Below are 18,629 nucleotides of genomic sequence, written 5' to 3' on the forward strand. Positions count from 1 at the left end.
GGATCTGGACCCGTCAGAGGTTCTTCTCTCCATCTGAGTAGAACCTCTGTAGCATCGCTCCAGAACCTCAGTTCTGACCCGTTCTGGTCTTCCCAGAGCTGGTCCCAGTTGGCCTGGTTCTGGTTCTCCACCTGAGGGTTGGATCATTCAGAGCTTTTGGACCTGAGATTCTCTAAGGTTCTGATCCACACAGGAGGTCAGTTACAATCCAGAACCAGAGACTGAGTAGACCCGGGTTGATGGAACAAGGTTCTGGTTCTGATCCGTAAAGAAGAAACCATGAACCAGAACCTTCTAATGTTCTGGAGCTTCTTCTCTGGACCAGAACCACTGGCCCTAAAGTTCTGGGTGGCTCAAAAAGGTTCTGGTAGCAGCAGGTTTCCATGGAACAACCTGATTGGTCGGAGAGGTCATGTGACCAGGAAGTGAGTCAGACGCAGCAGCAGTTCATAGTTTTATTATAAAAGCTGCAGTTTCTACTGACAGAAAAAACACAAGGGGTGGGGGGTAACCATGGTAACAGTGACGGGGGCGGGGCTACTGTTGGACAGTTTAACACACACACACACACACACACACACACACACACACTGTTCTCACACACACATTAACACTGAGGACCAGGTGTGTGTTTCAGAGTCAGACGAGTCAGAAGGTTTAAACTCAGCGGGTCGGATGGAACCGGGTCAGAACTCCGTGATGCCTGGTTCAGAGTTTTGTCTTATAATCGGGAGGTTCCTGGTTCAATTCCCATCCTGTCTGTGGTTGTGTCCTTGGGCCAAACGCTTCACCTCCTGTTGGCCCTGACCTCCAGGCAGGGAGAGTCGGGGGCCCAACAGGGGGCGCCGGAGCCTGGCAGCCCAGAGCAGCTGCAGCTCTGGATCCTCTGGGCTTAATGAAGCTATGCAGGTCCAGAACCTTTACCACATGAACCTAACTGGACCCAGGTTCTGACCTGGGTTCTGACCCGGGTCAGAACTCTGCGCCGCTCCGTGTCTCTATCAGGAACCAGACCCGAGTTCATGACTCGGACCAGGCTGTGGTTCTGCTGGGGGTCAGAGGTCACACTGACCTGATGACCTCAGAGTTACAGAGGGAAGCTGGGAGGAGCCACTGGTTACCATGGTTACAACAGGTTACCATGGTAACTGGGTCAGCTGGTCAGGAACGACCTGCTCATCCTGACCCGGTTCTGACCCGACCCAGATGTCCTTTATGGAACCGGGTCGGCGCCAGAGGTTCTAACCCAGTTGATCAACCGTTTGGATCTGGTTCCTGGTTTACAGCGACCCGGTTCTGGACCGGTTCTGGTGAAGCAGAAACATGTTGGACTGGTCAGTTACCATGGTAACACCCATACCAGAACCACAGGGCTCAGTCACTGACCCGGTTCTGATGACGCAAGGCGCCGCCTGCTGGAGGAGAAATGGTACTGCTGGACATTTGGATCTGAGACGGGTCAGAGAACCAGAACCAGATCATTCTGGTTCTGGATCATCAACACCTGAGGGATAAACCCAGCTGGCTCAGAACCAGAACCTGTCAGACCAACGGGTCAGGAACAGAACAGAGGTTCTGGACCCGATCAGGCTGTCCTCCATCAGAACCAGTCTGTACCGGTCTGATTGGACCTGACCGGTTCTGGTGACAGTGTTCTGTCACCAGAACCCATCTGTCTGATTGGACCGGTCTCTGACCCGTATGGTACCGGTCCGGTCTCTGAAACACACCCCGTTCTCCTCACTCTCTACTCGTCGTCTTCCTCGTCTTCATCGTCTTCCTCGCCCTCCTCATCCTCCTCTTCCTCGCCGCCCTGAGCTGAAGAGTCCGGGTTCCTGGCGAAGGTTCCCCCGCCGCGGTACGCCACCATGTCCTGCAGGCAGAGGGCAGAGGTCAGAGGTCAGGGTTCTCTAGGGTTCTGGTTCCGGTCCGGTCCTCACCCGGTCGTACTTCTCCCTCAGTTTCTGGGCCTTCTCCTCGTACGGCTGCTTCTCAGACTGGCTCAGTTTGCTCCACATCTCTCCCAGCTTCTTGGCGCAGTCGCCGATGGACAGACCCGGGTACTGCTGCTTCACGCTGGGCCGGTACTCGCTGCAGAACACGAAGAACGCCGACCTGATGGGACACAGGGTTAGGGTTAGAGAGGACCCAACCAGAACCAGAACCAACCACCAGTATTCTGCTACTGGACCAACCAGAACCCTGCAGGTACTCACGGCGGCCTCTTGGGGGCGTTGGGGTCTTTCCTCTTGCGGCCTCTCTTGCCGAAGCCTTTGGGCGGAACGTAGTCCCTCATCTCCCGGTTGTAGCGAACCTTGTCGGCCTTCGCCATGTCCTCAAAACGCTTCTTCTCTCCGGGGGACAACGCCTGGACAAGAGGACAAGATGGGACCAGCTGGAGGACAAGATGGGACCAGCTGGAGGACACAGAGGACCTGCCAGGACACCAACAGGAAGTTCTCTGTCTCTAGATCCTTCCTGTCTCTGAGGTCAGGTCACCATCAGCTGCTTTAAGATCCACCACAGAAGAAGAAGCAGAGTCCTCCTGGTGTTGGAGGCTCCAGCTGCTCTGATCCAGAGATCAGCAGATATTCATATTTCTCCATGAATCAGAGAAGCTTCACTATGACTGAGTAAGGCGAGCCAATCAGAGAAGAGCTCAGAGGAATCAGTGGTCAGCTGACTGACTGACTGCTCAGGTCTCCACTGCTGAAGGAAAGTTCACCAGTTCCTTCACTGGGAGGAACTGAGATTGGAACTGAAGAGTCCAGATGTCCTTGAACACACCGTGTCAGCAGGAAAATGATAATTCAGTAGTTGAAAGTGGGTCATTTTTCCTGTATTTGTTTTGTTTGGGTACAGCAATGGTTCTGGCTTTAGAGTCAATGTGCAGATTAATCCTCTGATTTTTGAATTTTCTCTGAAAAGAAGCTGGAAAACTTGTTCCATCAGCATTAGATTGAGTTCAGGTGGTAACGTCATAGGAGGGTTTGTGAGCCTGTCAACTGTTGCAAATAAAGCTCCAGCATTGTTCATGGTTTTTTTATGACATCTGCAAAGAAAGCCTCCATTGCATGTTTTAGTGATAGTTACGTAGTCTTTCTTTATAGATGTAGATTTATAGAAAAGATTGTAAAACGTTTGCGATGATTTGTAGAACATTTTTAAAATGAAATAATGTTGGAACAATGTCAGTGAGTGTGTGGGTTACAAAGAGCATGTTTCTTGAAACTAGCGGCTATCATTGCCGTCTCTATTCTATTGTACTGTGTGTATCATGCATGTGAGTGTGTGCATGTATGTGCATTTATTCATTCATTTTCTTCCGTTCATCCAGGGTGAGGTCACGGGGTCAGCAGCCTAAGAAAGGAGGCCCAGTTTGTTCTCCCCAGCTACTTGTTCCAGCTCCACCGTGTCCTGGATCTTCTCCAGTGGGTTGTGCCCAGAACATCTCAGCAGGAGGCGTCCTGACCAGATGCCTGGGCCTCAACTGGCTCCTCTCGATGTGGAGGAGCGGTGGCTCGACTCTGAGTCCCTCCTGGATGACTGAGCTTCTCTCTCTGAGGGAGAGTCCTAAAAAACTAACACTAATTTTGACCGCTTGTATCCATGACCAATGTTCCCTCTAAGCTGCACCTGTTCAATCGCGCTCTGCTTGCATATTCTCAGTACAAGAAAATCTATGTAGCGCATAAAATAAAGTCCAACATAAACTGGACATTGAGCTCAGACATCAGTTTGGACCAATAACAGTTTTTCTGTACAGTGACAGGGATCCAGCCAATGACACAATACGGTTCAGTTTCGCTGCAGCCAATCACTGCATGCTATTTTGTGTACATGTCTTGGTCATAGCGCTGTGGCACCATGCAGGTGAGAATAGTGCGGCGGAGTTAAGAGACGTGAAAGATAACACCTTATCATGTCTCAGTGGGACGTCCACTCACCAAGCCACAGTAAAATAAAGAAATACACTTCTAAGATCAAATGGCCGTCAGAGTTTGTGCAACTAGAAGAACAGTAGAGTGGACAGTGGAGGGACTGTAGAGATTATTCCTGTTATTAATAAGCTCTGTGATCACTTTGATGCTCGTTGTTCCGAGCATGAATTAAAGGAATCATCTGCATTTGATATTGAAGCATTGAGTTATGGATAAGCAGATATTTGTACTCTGGCAAAGACACATGAGGCCTTTCTCCTCCATCCACAGATTATGGAGGCATTAATAATCAATATGCTGAATTCAAGAACATAAAGCAAGAAGCAGACTGACCATCAACCTGGGCTAAGTGAACAACCACTGGAGAAGTGAGAAGAAAAAACTAATTAAATATTTTACAAGAATTTATTCTGTATCACAAGCTACAGAAAACATTTCATTATGAAAATGTGAATATTTGAATATTTATGTCTGAAAGGTGAAATGTCTCATTTCTCACTCTGGATAAAGCAGGACTCTTATAATAACAATGTTTTCTTTTTTTCATTTTAATTCAGCAAATCACTTCAATTAAAAGCAAACACATGAAAATTGCTGATGTAATCTGATTCTTTTAATAAGCCATGCGACTTTCTATGATCCCAGATTTATATTTGTTCGTGGCCACGCCCTGCACCGTGTCCACTGATGATGCCCACAGTGGACCTCAGTGTGTTCAGGAAGCTCCGTGTGCCCAGACACATGAACACCTAGAGGGAACATCTATACTACCGTTCAAAGTTTGGGGTCACATTGAAATGTCACTAAAAGCACTGTACTTTTCAATGAAGATAACTCTAAACCAGTCCTAACTTTAAAGAAATGATGTGGTAAATGACTATTCTAGCTAAAAATGTCTGCTTTTTGGTGCAATATCTACATAGGTGTATAGAGGCCCATTTCCAGCAACTATCACTCCAGTGTTCTAATGGTACAATGTGCTTGCTCATTGGCTCAGAAGGCTAATTGATGTTTAGAAAACCCTTGTGCAACCATGTTCACACATCTGAAAACAGTTTAGCTCCTCACAGAAGCTACAGTACTGAATGGGGACCCCAAACTTTTCAACGGTAGTGTACATAGATGGAATGTTATTCCCTTTTTAAGTTTAAGCTCCCGGATAGAATCCATCAGGATGAAAATCCTCCCACAGTTGATGGATTTATTTCAATGTCTATCTGAACAATTTTTAGAATGGGATCAATTAATAGCCAGGTATTTATGGAAGGGTAAAAAGGCCAGAATTAAGTTTAGAACTGCAGTTAAATAAAGAAAATGGTGGAATGGGCCTTTCCTGTTTATAGGAATATTAATATATTACACCATGCAGCCCAGCTGAGACCTTCAGTCTGCCTGTGATCTCCATCATGTACTGCAGCATGGAAGGAAGTAGAACGCTCCAGGATAAAATGAATCCCAATAACAGCCCTACTTAGTGATTATAAACTACAGGAAGAGCAGCAGATACCAGAAGACTCCATAACTGGTAGCTTCCTGAAGTCCCGGCAGGAATTGGTTCAAATCTGTAGAATCGGAGATTCATCTAAAATTATGAGGTGGTTTGCTTATGATTTTGCACCAAACAGAACTGATAACAGATTCAAACTATGGACCTCAAAAGGATTCACTACCTATTATTCATTCTCCCACAAAGGAAAATTTCAGAGTTTTGAAACCTTACAGAAGGATCCTGGACTCAGAGAAGATGATTTCTTTAAATACCTGCAGGTCAGACGTTATTTTAATATAAATTTTAAAGAGCAGCTGAAAGAAAGTGACTCAAGTCTCCTGGATGTATTCCTATCACTAATTAAGTCTGGATCAGACAGCAGAATTATCTCCAAACTATACAATGTTATACAGCTATCTAAACAGGAGAATACTGAATACATAAAGAGGAAATGAAGGCAATAATCTCACAAGAGGACTGGGAGGAAATATGTCAACTGCAGTGGATCTGGACTGGATCAAACACATGATGGGAGTTTTGCTGGAAAAACATTCCACGATTTTTTGTTCCACCCATTCAGAGAATATATCAAAGCAATGGCGCCACCTGCTGGAGACTCTGAGGGTCTAATGGTGCCCATCACTTCCATATTTTTTGGGACTGCCAGGTAATAAGACCATATTGGGAAGAGCTCCATAAACATATTGAAAATGTATTTAATGTAAACATACCATTTAAATGTGAAACTGTGTATTTGGGTAACTTGCGGTTGGACACCTGGACCAGTAGAGACAAAAAGCTGCTGGCTGTCCTACTGGCAGCCAGTAAGAAATCCATCACCAGGAAAAGGCTGAAACCAGACCCACCGATAAACAATTGAAATTGTTTATTGGATTTATGCTATAGAAAGGATTTCTTTCTCCCTCCAACTTGAAAAAGGTAAATTTTACAAGATCTGGACCAAATGGACTGAGTATGTAAAACCAACTAGATCAGACTTCACTTGATTGTTCTTGTGATTTATATGTACAGCCTTTCTATATTCTTGTGATCTTCTATTGCTTGAAGTGATGCGATCCCCCTTTTTTTATTTTTGTTTATTTATTTATTTTTATTTTACTTAGTCTATTTGGGTTTGTTTTTTGTTTGTTTGTTGTGTTCAATTTTGTTCAAACTTGTTATCGTTTATAACTAAGACTGTTAAAAAACACCAGAAAGGCGATATGGACAAAACCACCTGGATTCCATGCTGTCACCTCATGTACGACTTCAAATGAGTAACAATATAATTATTGTATGTGATTGAAATTTGTCTTTCTAAATAAAAGAAAAAATAATTTAAAAAAAGACAAATAATTGTCTTTGTAAAGGTTTTAAGGTGTCTCTGTCCACCAGACTGACCCTCTCAGACTGTCTGGTCCCCAGACTGTCCCAGACGGGATGTTCTCTGGACATTCTGAAATCCAGAAAATGTCAGAGGGAGCTGTGCTGTATTTTTATAGATCTAGAGAGCATATGTCTCCCCGTCTGTCCCTCTCATCCTGTCCCCCCCATCTGTCCCCGGCGTCTCTGACCTTCCACCTCTCGGAGCATTTCTTGGAGAACTCGGCAAAGTTGACCGACTGCTCGGGGTTTTTCTTGCGGTGTTCCTCTCGACACGTCTGGACAAAGAAGGCGTAGGCCGACGTCTTCCCCTTCGGCTTGTTGACATCTTTACGCATCATGATGGCGGCCTGAGGAAGAGGAGGAAGAGGAGGATGAGGAGAGTAGCTCCAGAGAAGAGTCCAACATGAAGACATCTTCATTATAGTACAGCCTCTAAAACTATTTATTAATAAAATGATTGTCATTAATATAAACCTGACATTATTTTCTCCTGCAAAATGAAAACAATAATAATAATGACAATAAAGACCTTTGGGCACTTAAATAATTTAGAAACAACATAATATGTAGGAGAAAATGTAAAATCCAGAAACCCTTCAACTTCAAATCATAGATTTGACAATCTATGATTTTAATAAGATGTGTAGATTCATCATATTGTGATGATTTAAAAATTTCTCCTGGTTGTAGTAAACCCTGCAGGGCAGATTAACACCAGATTAGCTCATTATAAGAGTTTTTGATCCATTAAATGTGATGTATGTAATTTATCAGGTCCATTTAATAACTGTTACAGTTAACAGTTACTGAGATCCTAGAGAGTGAGAGGATTTTTAAGGAGTGTATATTTCTGCTGGTGACAATTTTCAAGAACAAGAGAAAAAAACTGTAAAAAGTTCAGAAAGAGATGTTGAAGCCAAACTGAGGTCAAAAGGTCATCTGTGAGCAGTTTGGTTTCATGCCTACAAAATGTTTTATAATCCATGTTGATAGAACAGAGAAGCTCAGAGGATCTGCATTGTAAAGAAAGCAAGAGAGAAGCTGTTACTGCATGAGGAAATCTGGACTAACAGAGAAACATGTCAGACTGGTGAAGGACATGGATGTCAGACTGTGGTGAGCTGTGCTGCAGGAGGGACAGAGCAGTTCAAGGTGGAAGTGGGACTTCACTAAGGATCGGCTCTAAGCCTTTCCTGTTTCTGTGGTGATGGACAGATTGAGGACATGAATCTCCATTGTGATGTTTGCAGATGACATTATGATCTGTGGTGAGAACAGAGAACAGGTGGAGGAATGAAGGCTCGCTGTAGCAACACAGAATACATGATGAGAGACCTGAGTGGAGATATGAGGTTACAGGGAATAGAAATACAGAAAGTGAAAGATTTTAACTGCTCAACAGTCCAGGACAACAGCGAGTGGAACAGAAGTGAAGAAACTTGGTTTAGAGACGGTGGAAGTGATGCAGAGGTGAAGATGTTGAGGTTCTGTGTGGGAGCGACAAGAATGGATAAAATCAGAAATGAAAATATCAGAGCAATAGCTCATGTTAGATGTGTAGGAGAAGCCAGACTGAGATGTTTGGACTTGAACAGAAGAGAGACAGTGAAAACATCGGTGGACTGACTGAGGATGGACCTGCTGGAAAGAGACCAGAAGAAAACCAGAGATTTATGGATGGAGTGTAAGAGACATGAAGGCAGATGGAGAGAGAGAATAAGGGGAGGAAGGCAGGATTATATGGAGATGAAGGAAGATTTAATAACTGTGTTACACTAAAACTAGTCCTGACTTCCTGTTTAACCTCTGATTGGATCCTGGTTCTGTCCGGATTAAAATTATCTATTTATTTTACTAAAAACCCTAATTTAACAATTTCATCCAGCCTGAGCAGATTAATATGACCGGTTCTTTGAATCTGATCTGTTTCCAGTTATTTCTGTTTCAAAGGTCAATATTTAACTGATATTGGATCATAATTAATACCTGATCAGGTCAATATTAAACTTATATTTTATCATAATTAATACCTGATCAGGTCAATGTTTAACTGATATTGGATCATAATTAATACCCGATCAGAACTGTCTTCAAGCTCTCAGTGTTACTGTAATCATTAAATTAATAAATCCTTCATGTAAAGTGATGCTTGGACATTAAACCGTGTTTTCCTGTCCGGACATCAGTCCCGGGTCCATCCGGTTCTGCTCCCCGAGGCTCGGTTCTGTTCAGCGGCCTAACCCTCCGCGGCTCTCCGGGAACAAAGGACCGGGCCACAGGGTCCATTTCTAGCGGGCCTGAAGGCCTCTGGCTCTCCGGTTCTCCGCCTGCAGAGACCCGGTTCTCCTCCGGGACCTGTCCGTGGTACCGAAACCGGGTCAACCCCGATCCATCTCCTCCCGGGCCGCCGCGGCTAGCCTGGCCGAGCTAGCATGAAGAACAATGGGCCACCATTTCCCGCCTCTGCGCAGCGGCCCATCCCCCTCCGCGGGCCGGAGAACCGGACAGAAACGCTCTATAATCTGTATAAAGCAGCCCGCAGACCCGGGGAATTTAATTTACATTTCATACAAGAAACGGTTTATGTAGCTTAGCGCGTTTTGCAACGCAAACACCAAAACTCTGCAGCTGCTGCGCATTTTGAACGGTGGGCTCCGTCTACTTCCCGGAGAGGTCGGTGTCGTATAATCGGCTACTTCCTGGCATTTATAGTGAGAAAATGGGCGTTTCGTGTTTACAAGCTCACACTGTGGACAGTTTCCTGCGTGGAAACACTACGGAGCTCAGGCTGGAGGTCGGGACAGTCGCCCCGGTCTGACCGAAGCAGCAGCCATTTTAAAAACATTTCTCAGCTTTTTATCCGCAGAAAGCTGAGAAATATAATTTGCGGCATTTCTGAGTCTTTTTGCGGCTCAGAATCAGAACCGTCTCCAGGAAGAATCTAACCTGGACCGGTTCGGCTGAGGCAGGACGGACATGGGTACTCACGGTAGGAGGCCCGGAACCAGGACCGGATCTCTGGGCTTTCTGGGTATCGGTTCGGGTTGTTGTTTTGGGGCTGAAGATGCGACTGGAGCCGTTGGTTCACTTTCAAACTGGGTCGAACTGAGAATAAGCCACGCCCTCCAGAAACGCCCCCATTGGTTACCTTCATATAGGGGGCGGGGCCTAAGGCCAACCATCCGGGAGAAGTGCCATTCTATTGGAGGACAGTTTGTAAGTCCTCGCCTCTGATTGGTGAACAGGACGGCAACTCAGTGTCAAACCCCGCCCACTCATGATGAACCTTCACTTCTTGCTGGGCGGGGCTTTCATGCATGTCGCTCCAGCGATAAATGATAAACCGAATAATTGTTTATCGATAAATAAACATTTCTGGTCAAACAGGGTTGTTATTTCTGCGTTGTGCTGGTTTTCTTTAATAATTAGGCCGTGACACAGGTTTTGTTTTTTGGTTTATTCTGACGAGAACAAACAGAAAACCACCATGTTAGGGTTAGTCATTAAAATCAATTCCTGCTACTTTACAACCATAAGTTCAGTTAAATATCCACATGATGAAATAGATTTATGGATAACAATATTAGAATAGTGATTATAAGAAAAACTAACTTAATAAATCTATAAATAAACACCTGTCCAACTGCTTATTAATGCAAATATTGAATGAGCCAATCACATGGGAGTATTCAGACCTCATCATGATCTGCTGCGGTTCAAATTGAGCATCAGAAAAGGGAAGAAAGGTGATTTCAGTGACAGTGCATTTGGTGAGCAGCAGCTTGCAGGTGATGTGGGATCAGGGGAGGCAATGGCCTCTTTTCCATTATGACCATTCATCATGGAAAAATATAATATAAAATGTTGAAATAGAATTTTAAATTAGCACAATAGTACACAGGCTAATCTTTATGTTAAGACAAACTTAGATAAAGATCCAAACTAAAACAACTGGCCACTCTAAAAGTTTTACATGAATTGTATAGGGAGGATCTTAAAGAAAGACAGACTGAGACTCCTTAAATCTCTTTAGACAGGGAGTCTGTCTGCCAGACAATTAAAAAATTCCTTAGCGTGGTTCAAAAGTTCACTAGGATCTTAAAACTTTTTATAAATAATTTTATCTATGTTAGAATTAACTATATTTCTTTAAGCATGTTTTGAATTAGTTAATTCTTAGATCCAAACTTATAGTCATTATTTAGCATTACATTTTGTGCAAGCTTGGTTAAAAAACACCAACTGGTTACTTGTTGAAGCATTTTGAGGCAGAGATAACGTTCCAGCCGCACGTCATAGATCAGTCTGGCCAGAGCCTGGTACGAGAAGAGCTGGGTGTTTCAGTGGGTCTCAGAGGTTATAAAATTAATATTTAAGACAGCCCACACAAAGGAAAAAAACCACACCTCCTAATGCATATATTTAAATAAGGAGAATACACATTATTATAAAATGGTTTGTTTTGAAGCAGAAGTTCGAATCTCTTTGTGCTGAGTGAGAGTTTCCCAGAAGATGCATCTTTTGTTTGTGTTTTTATTTCCCTTTTTACTCGGTTAATTGTTTCTGTTTTGTCATGTCTTGGAGTTTTGATGATCTAGGTGAGATGCTTATTGTAACATTCTTTTTGCATTGAATTCACTTTTGGATAAAACTCTAGATTTTGAAGTTTGACGTATGATTGCTCTTTCTCCCTGCACATATATTGAAACACAAGAAGAGCCAAAAGAGGAATGAATTAATGAGCTAAATCAAGTTATTCCTCATTTTAATTCTCAACAAAAATAATAATTTTCACGCTGTGGTTTGTACTGTAAAGTATTTCTTTTTTATTTAGTTTAATCAATTTTTATTATTTTTCTTCAAAATCACTTTAGTTTAGGGTTAGCACAAGGAAAGAAAGTCACGCAAAGGGGACACTGCCCCCTCGGTCGAGTGCCTGGCTTCTCCCGCGGGCTTTGGACCCCGTTGTTGGATGGTCCTACCCCGGAGCTCAAAGCCCGCAGGAGGGGGCCGGGCGTTCGGTCCCCCCCATCCCCTCCCAATTTTTTCCCTTAAAGTTCTATTACCTTACCAGGGGCACAACTTTGCTGGGCGTGTGGCTGGTTGGTTTAGTCTGTGGAGGGGTGTTTAAGTGTGGGTGAACCGGTTCGGCTGGAGGTCCTGGTTCTGACAGAGGCTCCAGGCCTGGTTCTCTGTGACCCAGAGCTCTGGAGCTGTGCTGGGGTTGATTTAATACAAATAAAGAGCATCTTTGTTCTGAACGGTCAAATTCAACTTCCAATAAAACGGGTAAAAATGAGTTCCGCCCAGGAAAGTTATATATTGCCGGAAAGCCTGGAGCCTTAAGAACAATTCGGCGTGGGTATCCGCTTTCTAAACGGTTTCCCCGGGAAAAATGGCGGATGTGGTGCCGGGAAAAGGCTAGAAACACTGTGAAAAACGAAGAAATATGGGAAAAAAGTACCACTGGCCAATAGCCTGTGTTCTGGAGAATAGCCCTGTGCAGTTCAATAATTTTTAGCACCTTCTCAGGAGCCAGGAGAAAGTTTCAAAGTGTTTCTGGGCATCCAAAACATTGCCCCCCCATGACACCCGCTTAACCCTAACCCTAAAAGGAAGGGTTAGGGAAAAATGGAAAACGGTCCAGGGACCATCCGCGTCTCCATCGCCGCTTAACGGCAGCAGAGATGCAATGCACAGGCCATATCGCCCCCACAGCCCCCGAGGCCGAGGCCCTCACCGCTCATTCAGTCCCAGAGGTGAGTACATGTCCAGTCTGGCCACCCAGACCAAGGCCGCCTTACGCCTTTGGTCCAGGGTCCAGGTCGGGTCATGTTCCAGGACCATGACCCTGACCGAGCTCCAGCCATGCTGTGCAAAATGCACACTGAGCAGGGCTGTTGGCTTCCCCTTAAGCCGTCGGGCCACATCTCGTTCATGCAGAACCAGTCTGGCCAGCATCGTGTTCGCCGTGTCACCCACAAACCTTCTCCTGCAGAGACGGCATTGAATTAAACACAATTTTTCGTTTGTGGCCCCCCCGCCCGTAGGCGGGACAAAATAAACTTTGTGGGTCCGGTGGTTCAGCAGCCATTTTTGGTGTCTGAAGCACCAGCCCAGGCCAATGGGTGTGCTTGGCTCAATCTGAGATTTGAGTTTCGCATGAACGAGTCGGTCTTTCAGGTTCCTGTTTCTTCAGAAAGCAGGCAGGACTCTCCTATCGGTCAGCCTTCCACTAATGGACTGAAAGTCCCTAAAATTTTGTTTTAAACTATGGGCCAAATCTACTGTAGCAGGTGAGTAGGTGGTGATGAACGGAAGCATCATGTTTGTGTCACCCTTGGGCCGCCTGGAATCAGAGAAGACCCTCAAACACCTCCTTAAGAAAGACCTCTGGTACCCTCTGCTGGACAAAGCCGAGAACATTACTCTGACTGCTTAAAAAAAATCTTTTTTTCGTGTGCAAATCCTATCAAACCAAATCAATTGTGATTTAACCAATCCCACAAACGTGTGCTTCGGATGGAAACTAGATTTAAATGACAATGCGTGGGTCTCAGTAGAGAGAGACATTAGGTACATGCTTTCGTCAAATCCCATTTTGACAGGTCCCCTTTGACCTAATTCCCCCCCCCCTCCTCCTCCTCCTCCTCCTCCTCCTCCTATTGATTTTTATCTTTTTAAAGAGTAATACCAATACAACAACAGTTATTTAATCAAGAAAAATGTATATAATTATATACTATGCCTACTGAAGTTTTAAATAGATTTGGAATGGAGATGTTGCTTCTGATTCTGTGACTGGCGTACAACTGTGGTCTGAGCTGTGGGGGCTTGATCAAATATAGGGTACGGGCTGTGAAATCCATATGGTCTGTGTGTTAGGTTTTTTCTGTTTTCTCTCTGCTGAATTCAGAAAATGTCGTATATCTGACTTTCTTTTTAAGAGTAATACAGCACCCAACAACAACAACAACAATTATTTAACCAAGTAAAAAAAAAATGTATATAATTATGTAGTGAAGTTGAAATAGATTTGGAAATGGAGATGTTGCTTCTGATTCTGTGTCTTTATTCAGCCAGGCATAGAATTGGAGGTCCGAGCTGCGATACGCAGAGGCTTGCTTGCTTGCTTGCAAGTAGGTGCGAACTTTGCTGGATGCAGACAGAATGATAAATTAGCCACCTCGGGGATGGGAATTCAGAGCGATACAGAATGACAAATTAGCTAGCTCATGAACCCCCCGCTGATCCTTGGTTCATGAAGGGGGCAAACCAGAGCGACATCTGGTTTTTGTTTGTTTTTTGTTTTTTTTAGGGTAGGGTTAGGGTAAGAAAAAACGGTCGTAAGACCATTCGTGCCTCCGCAACCGCTGAACGGTCGCCGAGACACTGTGCAACAGGCCATATTGCTCCCCCGAACTCCAAGGCCGGGAAGATCACTTCTCATTTAATCCCAGAGGCGAACGTGTGCCCAATTTGGCCATCCAAATTAAGGCCGCTTTCTTTCTCTGGCCCAAAGACCAGGTCGGGTCATGTTGCAAAATCATGACTCTAACTGAATTCCACCCATGCCGCACGAAATGCGCGCTGAGCCGGGCGGTCGGCTTCCTCATTAGCCGTCGGGAGACATCTCGCTCATGCAAATACAGTCTGGCCAGCATCGTATTTGCCGTATGCCCCACAAACCTGCTCTTACAGAGACGGCATTGAATTAAATAAACACAGTTCATGGTCTGTGGGCCCCCGCCTAGTGGGGGAACAAAATAAACTTTGTGGGTACGGTGGTTCAGCAGCCATTTTTGGTGTCTGAAACACCCACCCAGTCCAATCGGTGTGCTCTGCTCAATCTGTGACTTGAGTTTGGCATGAACGAGATGGTCCCTGAGGTTTCTGTTTCTTCGGAAAGCAGGTATGACTCTCCTGTCGGTCAGCCTTCCACTAATGTTCTGAAAGTTCCTAAAATTTTTTCTCAAAACACGGGCCAAATCCAGTGTAGCAGGTGAGTAGGTGCTGATGAAAGGAAGCGTCTTGGTCGTGTCATCCTTGGGCTTTACTGATTCAGAGACGGCCTTCAAACACCTCCTTAAGAAGGACCTCTGGTACCCTCTGCTGGACAAAGCCGAGAACAGCACCCTCACAGCTTCATAAAAATCTGATTCTTGTGTACAAATTCTATGAAACCGAATCAATTGTGATTTAATCAACCCTGCAAACGTGTGCTTTGGATGAAAACTGGATTTAAATAACAACGCATGTGTGTCCGTTGGTTTGAAATAAACTTTAATATCTAATTTGCCCGTGTTGTGAAAATTTGGACCTTTAAAGGTTGTAGTGTCCAAGAAATCCACAGCTTTAACGCTAGTGGAGGACTTTATTTTGATAGAAGCATTGTGTGTATTCAGGGTGTGCAGAAAATGGTTGAACTCCTCCTCTGAATAGGTCCAGACGCCCCAGATGTCATCTAAATATCTGTAATAATGCAGCGGTTTCTTATTACAGGCACTTAGAGCGGATTGCTCCCACTCCGCCATGAAGATGTTCGCGTAGGCTGGCGCGAACCTCTTCCCCATGGCGGTTCCCTTCACCTGCAAGAACCACTCTCCGTTGAACTGGAAATCATTCCTGAGTAAATTAATCTCCAAAAGATGAATGATTTCCCGGTCTGGTCTCCCTCCATCCGGATTTCTGCGAAAGACATTCTGGACAGCGTTTATACCCTCTTCAGTGACAATATTTGTGTATAAGCTGTCTATGTCAATCGTAAATAGTAAGGAATGTACAGGAATTTGGATGTTTTTCACAATCTCTATAAAGTGGTACGTGTCCTTGATGTAACTTGGATGTAATTTGGAGAGGGGATTTAAATAAAAATCAATATATTCAGCCGTCCCATACGTCTCACTGCTGCAATCTGAGACTATGGGTCTACCTGGGGGAATCTTGTAGGGTACACTCCATTTAGCTGGTTCTTTATGTATTTTCGGCAAAATGTAGAACAATCTGGGCCTGGGTTCCAATGGTCCTAAAAGATAAGCTTTTTGTTTTGCCGAAATAAATTTGTTTTTGTGTAATTGATTCAAAATTTTAGCCACAATCGGTATGGTATCCAGGTAGATTGGCCGAGACAGTTTTAAATAATAATTTGGGTCAGATAACTGTCTGTAACATTCCCACAAATATTGGCGTCTATCCAGAATGACAATTGCACTCCCTTTGTCTGCGGGCTTAATGACAATGTCCTTGTTGTCAATCAGCTCCTGCAGTGCCGAAAACTCAGCCTCTGTCAAATTGGGTTCCAATCTGTTCTTAGGTTTAAAATTTTTCTGGAAATATTCCAGGTCGTTCCGAATTAGAATTTCGATTTCCGGAGGCAATTCCCTCATGGGAGGAGACCAGAGAGAACTTTTAGTAAAAGGCTGAGGCTTTCTGCTAGAATCATCTTTAAAAAACAGAGCCAACTTCACCCTGCGATGATATTGTTGGAGGTCATACCTGCCTTCAAGCTCCGCCCACTTGTTCAACGTGGAGGGAACAAAGGTAAGACCCCGATTCAGGAGCCTCCATTGGGTCTCGGAACAGTCGAAAGTCGTGCTGAGGTTCAGCACCGTCTCACCCCCTCTCGGTGACCTCCGGCTCTCAGGGGTGCCTAGTTTTTTGGCACCGAGTGCCAGTGCGCCAAGATCGCAGCTGCAGTCTCCGGCGTCCAATGGATCCCATCCTTCTCCGTGGCAAACCCTTCTGGCAAAGCGGGGAGACAACCTGGAAGAGATCTAATAAATACATTAAGATGTCTGATCATTGCCTGTTCTCTATGGCTAAGAAGTGGCCCGAAGTTCACCTCCGGAACCAAGATTTGAGTCATCGGGAACTTCTCAGCGGCGACCTTCAATGTAGCTTCAGTTCCAGCAGTTGTGTCACTTTCGCCCTTTGGCAACGATTATTAATTCCAAAGGACAGAATGAGTTTCTCCACAGGACAGCGTACTATTGCACCCAAAAGGAGTGCTTCCGCATGTTTCCATTTGGCTCCCGGATACGCGTCGACCTGCAGGTCATCAGCGTCAAACGCTGGAAACCTTGCCACATTGGAATCACCCACAATCACCCACTTGCGGGTAATTGTGAGACTCCACACCTCCATTTTGTTTGGTGTGGACATATGACGAGTGGGACGCCGAGACCTGCCTTGTCGCCGCGGCGTCCTCAGCGTCGTCGCCATACAGGTCTCGCGTGTCGCCGATGAGAGCGTCCGTGTCGGGCCAGCAGGAAGCGAGGTCGGTTCTGTCCTCCTAGCAGCAGCAGCCTTTGGGGTCGTCGGAGCAGCAGCAGTCTCCTCGACCGGAGGAGGAGTCGTCCCTGCTGAGACGGAAGCCGTGTCAGGTGCTGGCGGTGGCGGCAGAGGCCGGAGAGAGACAGCCTCCTTAGCCGAAGAAGTATTCACCGCTATCGATGAAGGCGGAGGGGGGATGGCAGCAGCATGAACCGAAGTCCCAAGTCCCGTCGGAGGAAGAACCGTCCTCTCCGGGACCTTAGCAACCGCCCGTAGAGCCGGCGGAGGCAGAGCAGGGCTAATATGCGCCGAAGGCCCCGCTGTCGTAGTCATCTTCAAGGGGGAAGAAACAGCGGCAGCCACGGTGACTCCTCCATACGGTCCAGGAGGAGTCCAGGCGATATCACCAGAATCAAAAGGAGACCCCCTGGGGTGTATTGGAAGCGCCAGCCTCTTTGCCGGCAAGAATAGATGTTCCAACTCCTCACCAGCAAAACCCAATACCGGTGAGGAAGTAAACAAGGGCTGGTCGGCCCTGACGATCGGCTCTGCGACCGGGCCCTCCAGGTCCAGCAATCTCACTTCTGGTGCTGGTTTGGGAGTCACAGAGGGCTGGATGTCTCCATCTTCCTCCGAGGTCGAATCCTCATATTCTATCGGAGGAGGGTCGAAAAGGTCTCCACTGTGACCTTCCTGTTCTTGTTTCTTGTAAATGTCGTCGTTTCGACCGTTGCTTCTTGGGAGAGCCGGAAGGCTGTGCCTGTCGGCGCTGGGCCGGCTCTTCCTCTGTCTCCTCGTCAATCGGGGTCCAGCCGCTGTGAACAGGGTCTGTCATTGTCCCCACAGACCGCATAGATTTCCTCCGTTCCTCTGCAACTGTAGTCAAGTTCAGCCGGGACGGTCCAGCCTCTCTGTCTGAGTCAATCGGTGAAACAGGCTTGACTGCATTGTTTTCTAGTTCTTGCTCAGACAGCTGTTCCATTATCCAAGTCTGGGCCCGACGTACCGTTTCTTCCTGAAGACGGCGACCAAGATTGCGTCGAGCCCACCTGGTTGCCACCTCAAAACAGGCCTGCCAGCCCTCAGTGCCTGCCTGTCTCAGAAGATTAATGTCCCTCTCACGGCAGTCTGTATAATGATCTCTGAGGATTAGGACCGTATTCCAAGTCCAATCTTTAGCATTGGCACTAATTTTAAGGATGGTCTCTTCCTCCGGGAACGCGGGAACTATAACCTCTGTCAGGTGTTCCATCAGTTTCCGTAAAGATGGCGGATAATCTGACGTTGAGTTCCCGGAAACATTCTGTAAGTGGTGTGTCACTTTAATGATTTTGTGTAAGATTCTGACCTTTTTTGAAAAGTCCGGGTCGGCCGGCCGAATTTCTTCATGCTCGGACCCGCGCCGGTCCGCGCCCCTCAGGTTGGGAAGCAACCTGCCTTCCTCCTGGTCCTGTCGTTGGGTTAGGGTTGGGGTTGGGGTTGGGGTTTGGGTTCAGGGTCAAAGGTCAGGGACCCAGAAGGTTCCAGGTCCCCTTCCTTCA

The 18,629-nt window shown here is 45.9% G+C and overlaps 1 protein-coding gene across 1 annotated transcript; it reads right to left on the reverse strand.

Moving 5' to 3' along the window:
* Window positions 1-441: 441 nt before the first annotated feature.
* LOC129376566 (high mobility group protein B3-like) lies at window positions 442-9,935 on the reverse strand. The gene is made up of 5 exons (XM_055056163.1): window positions 9,805-9,935; window positions 7,005-7,163; window positions 2,217-2,368; window positions 1,941-2,115; window positions 442-1,873 (listed from the first exon to the last, which is right to left on the reverse strand). Exons 2-5 carry the CDS (start codon window positions 7,152-7,154, stop codon window positions 1,748-1,750), a joined length of 603 nt encoding a protein of 200 aa, XP_054912138.1. The 5' UTR covers window positions 7,155-7,163; window positions 9,805-9,935; the 3' UTR covers window positions 442-1,747.
* Window positions 9,936-18,629: the final 8,694 nt, after the last annotated feature.

This window comes from Poeciliopsis prolifica, unplaced genomic scaffold (assembly GCF_027474105.1).
Source record: "Poeciliopsis prolifica strain line A6 unplaced genomic scaffold, Auburn_PproV2 SCAFFOLD044, whole genome shotgun sequence".
Taxonomy (NCBI): Eukaryota; Metazoa; Chordata; class Actinopteri; order Cyprinodontiformes; family Poeciliidae; genus Poeciliopsis; species Poeciliopsis prolifica.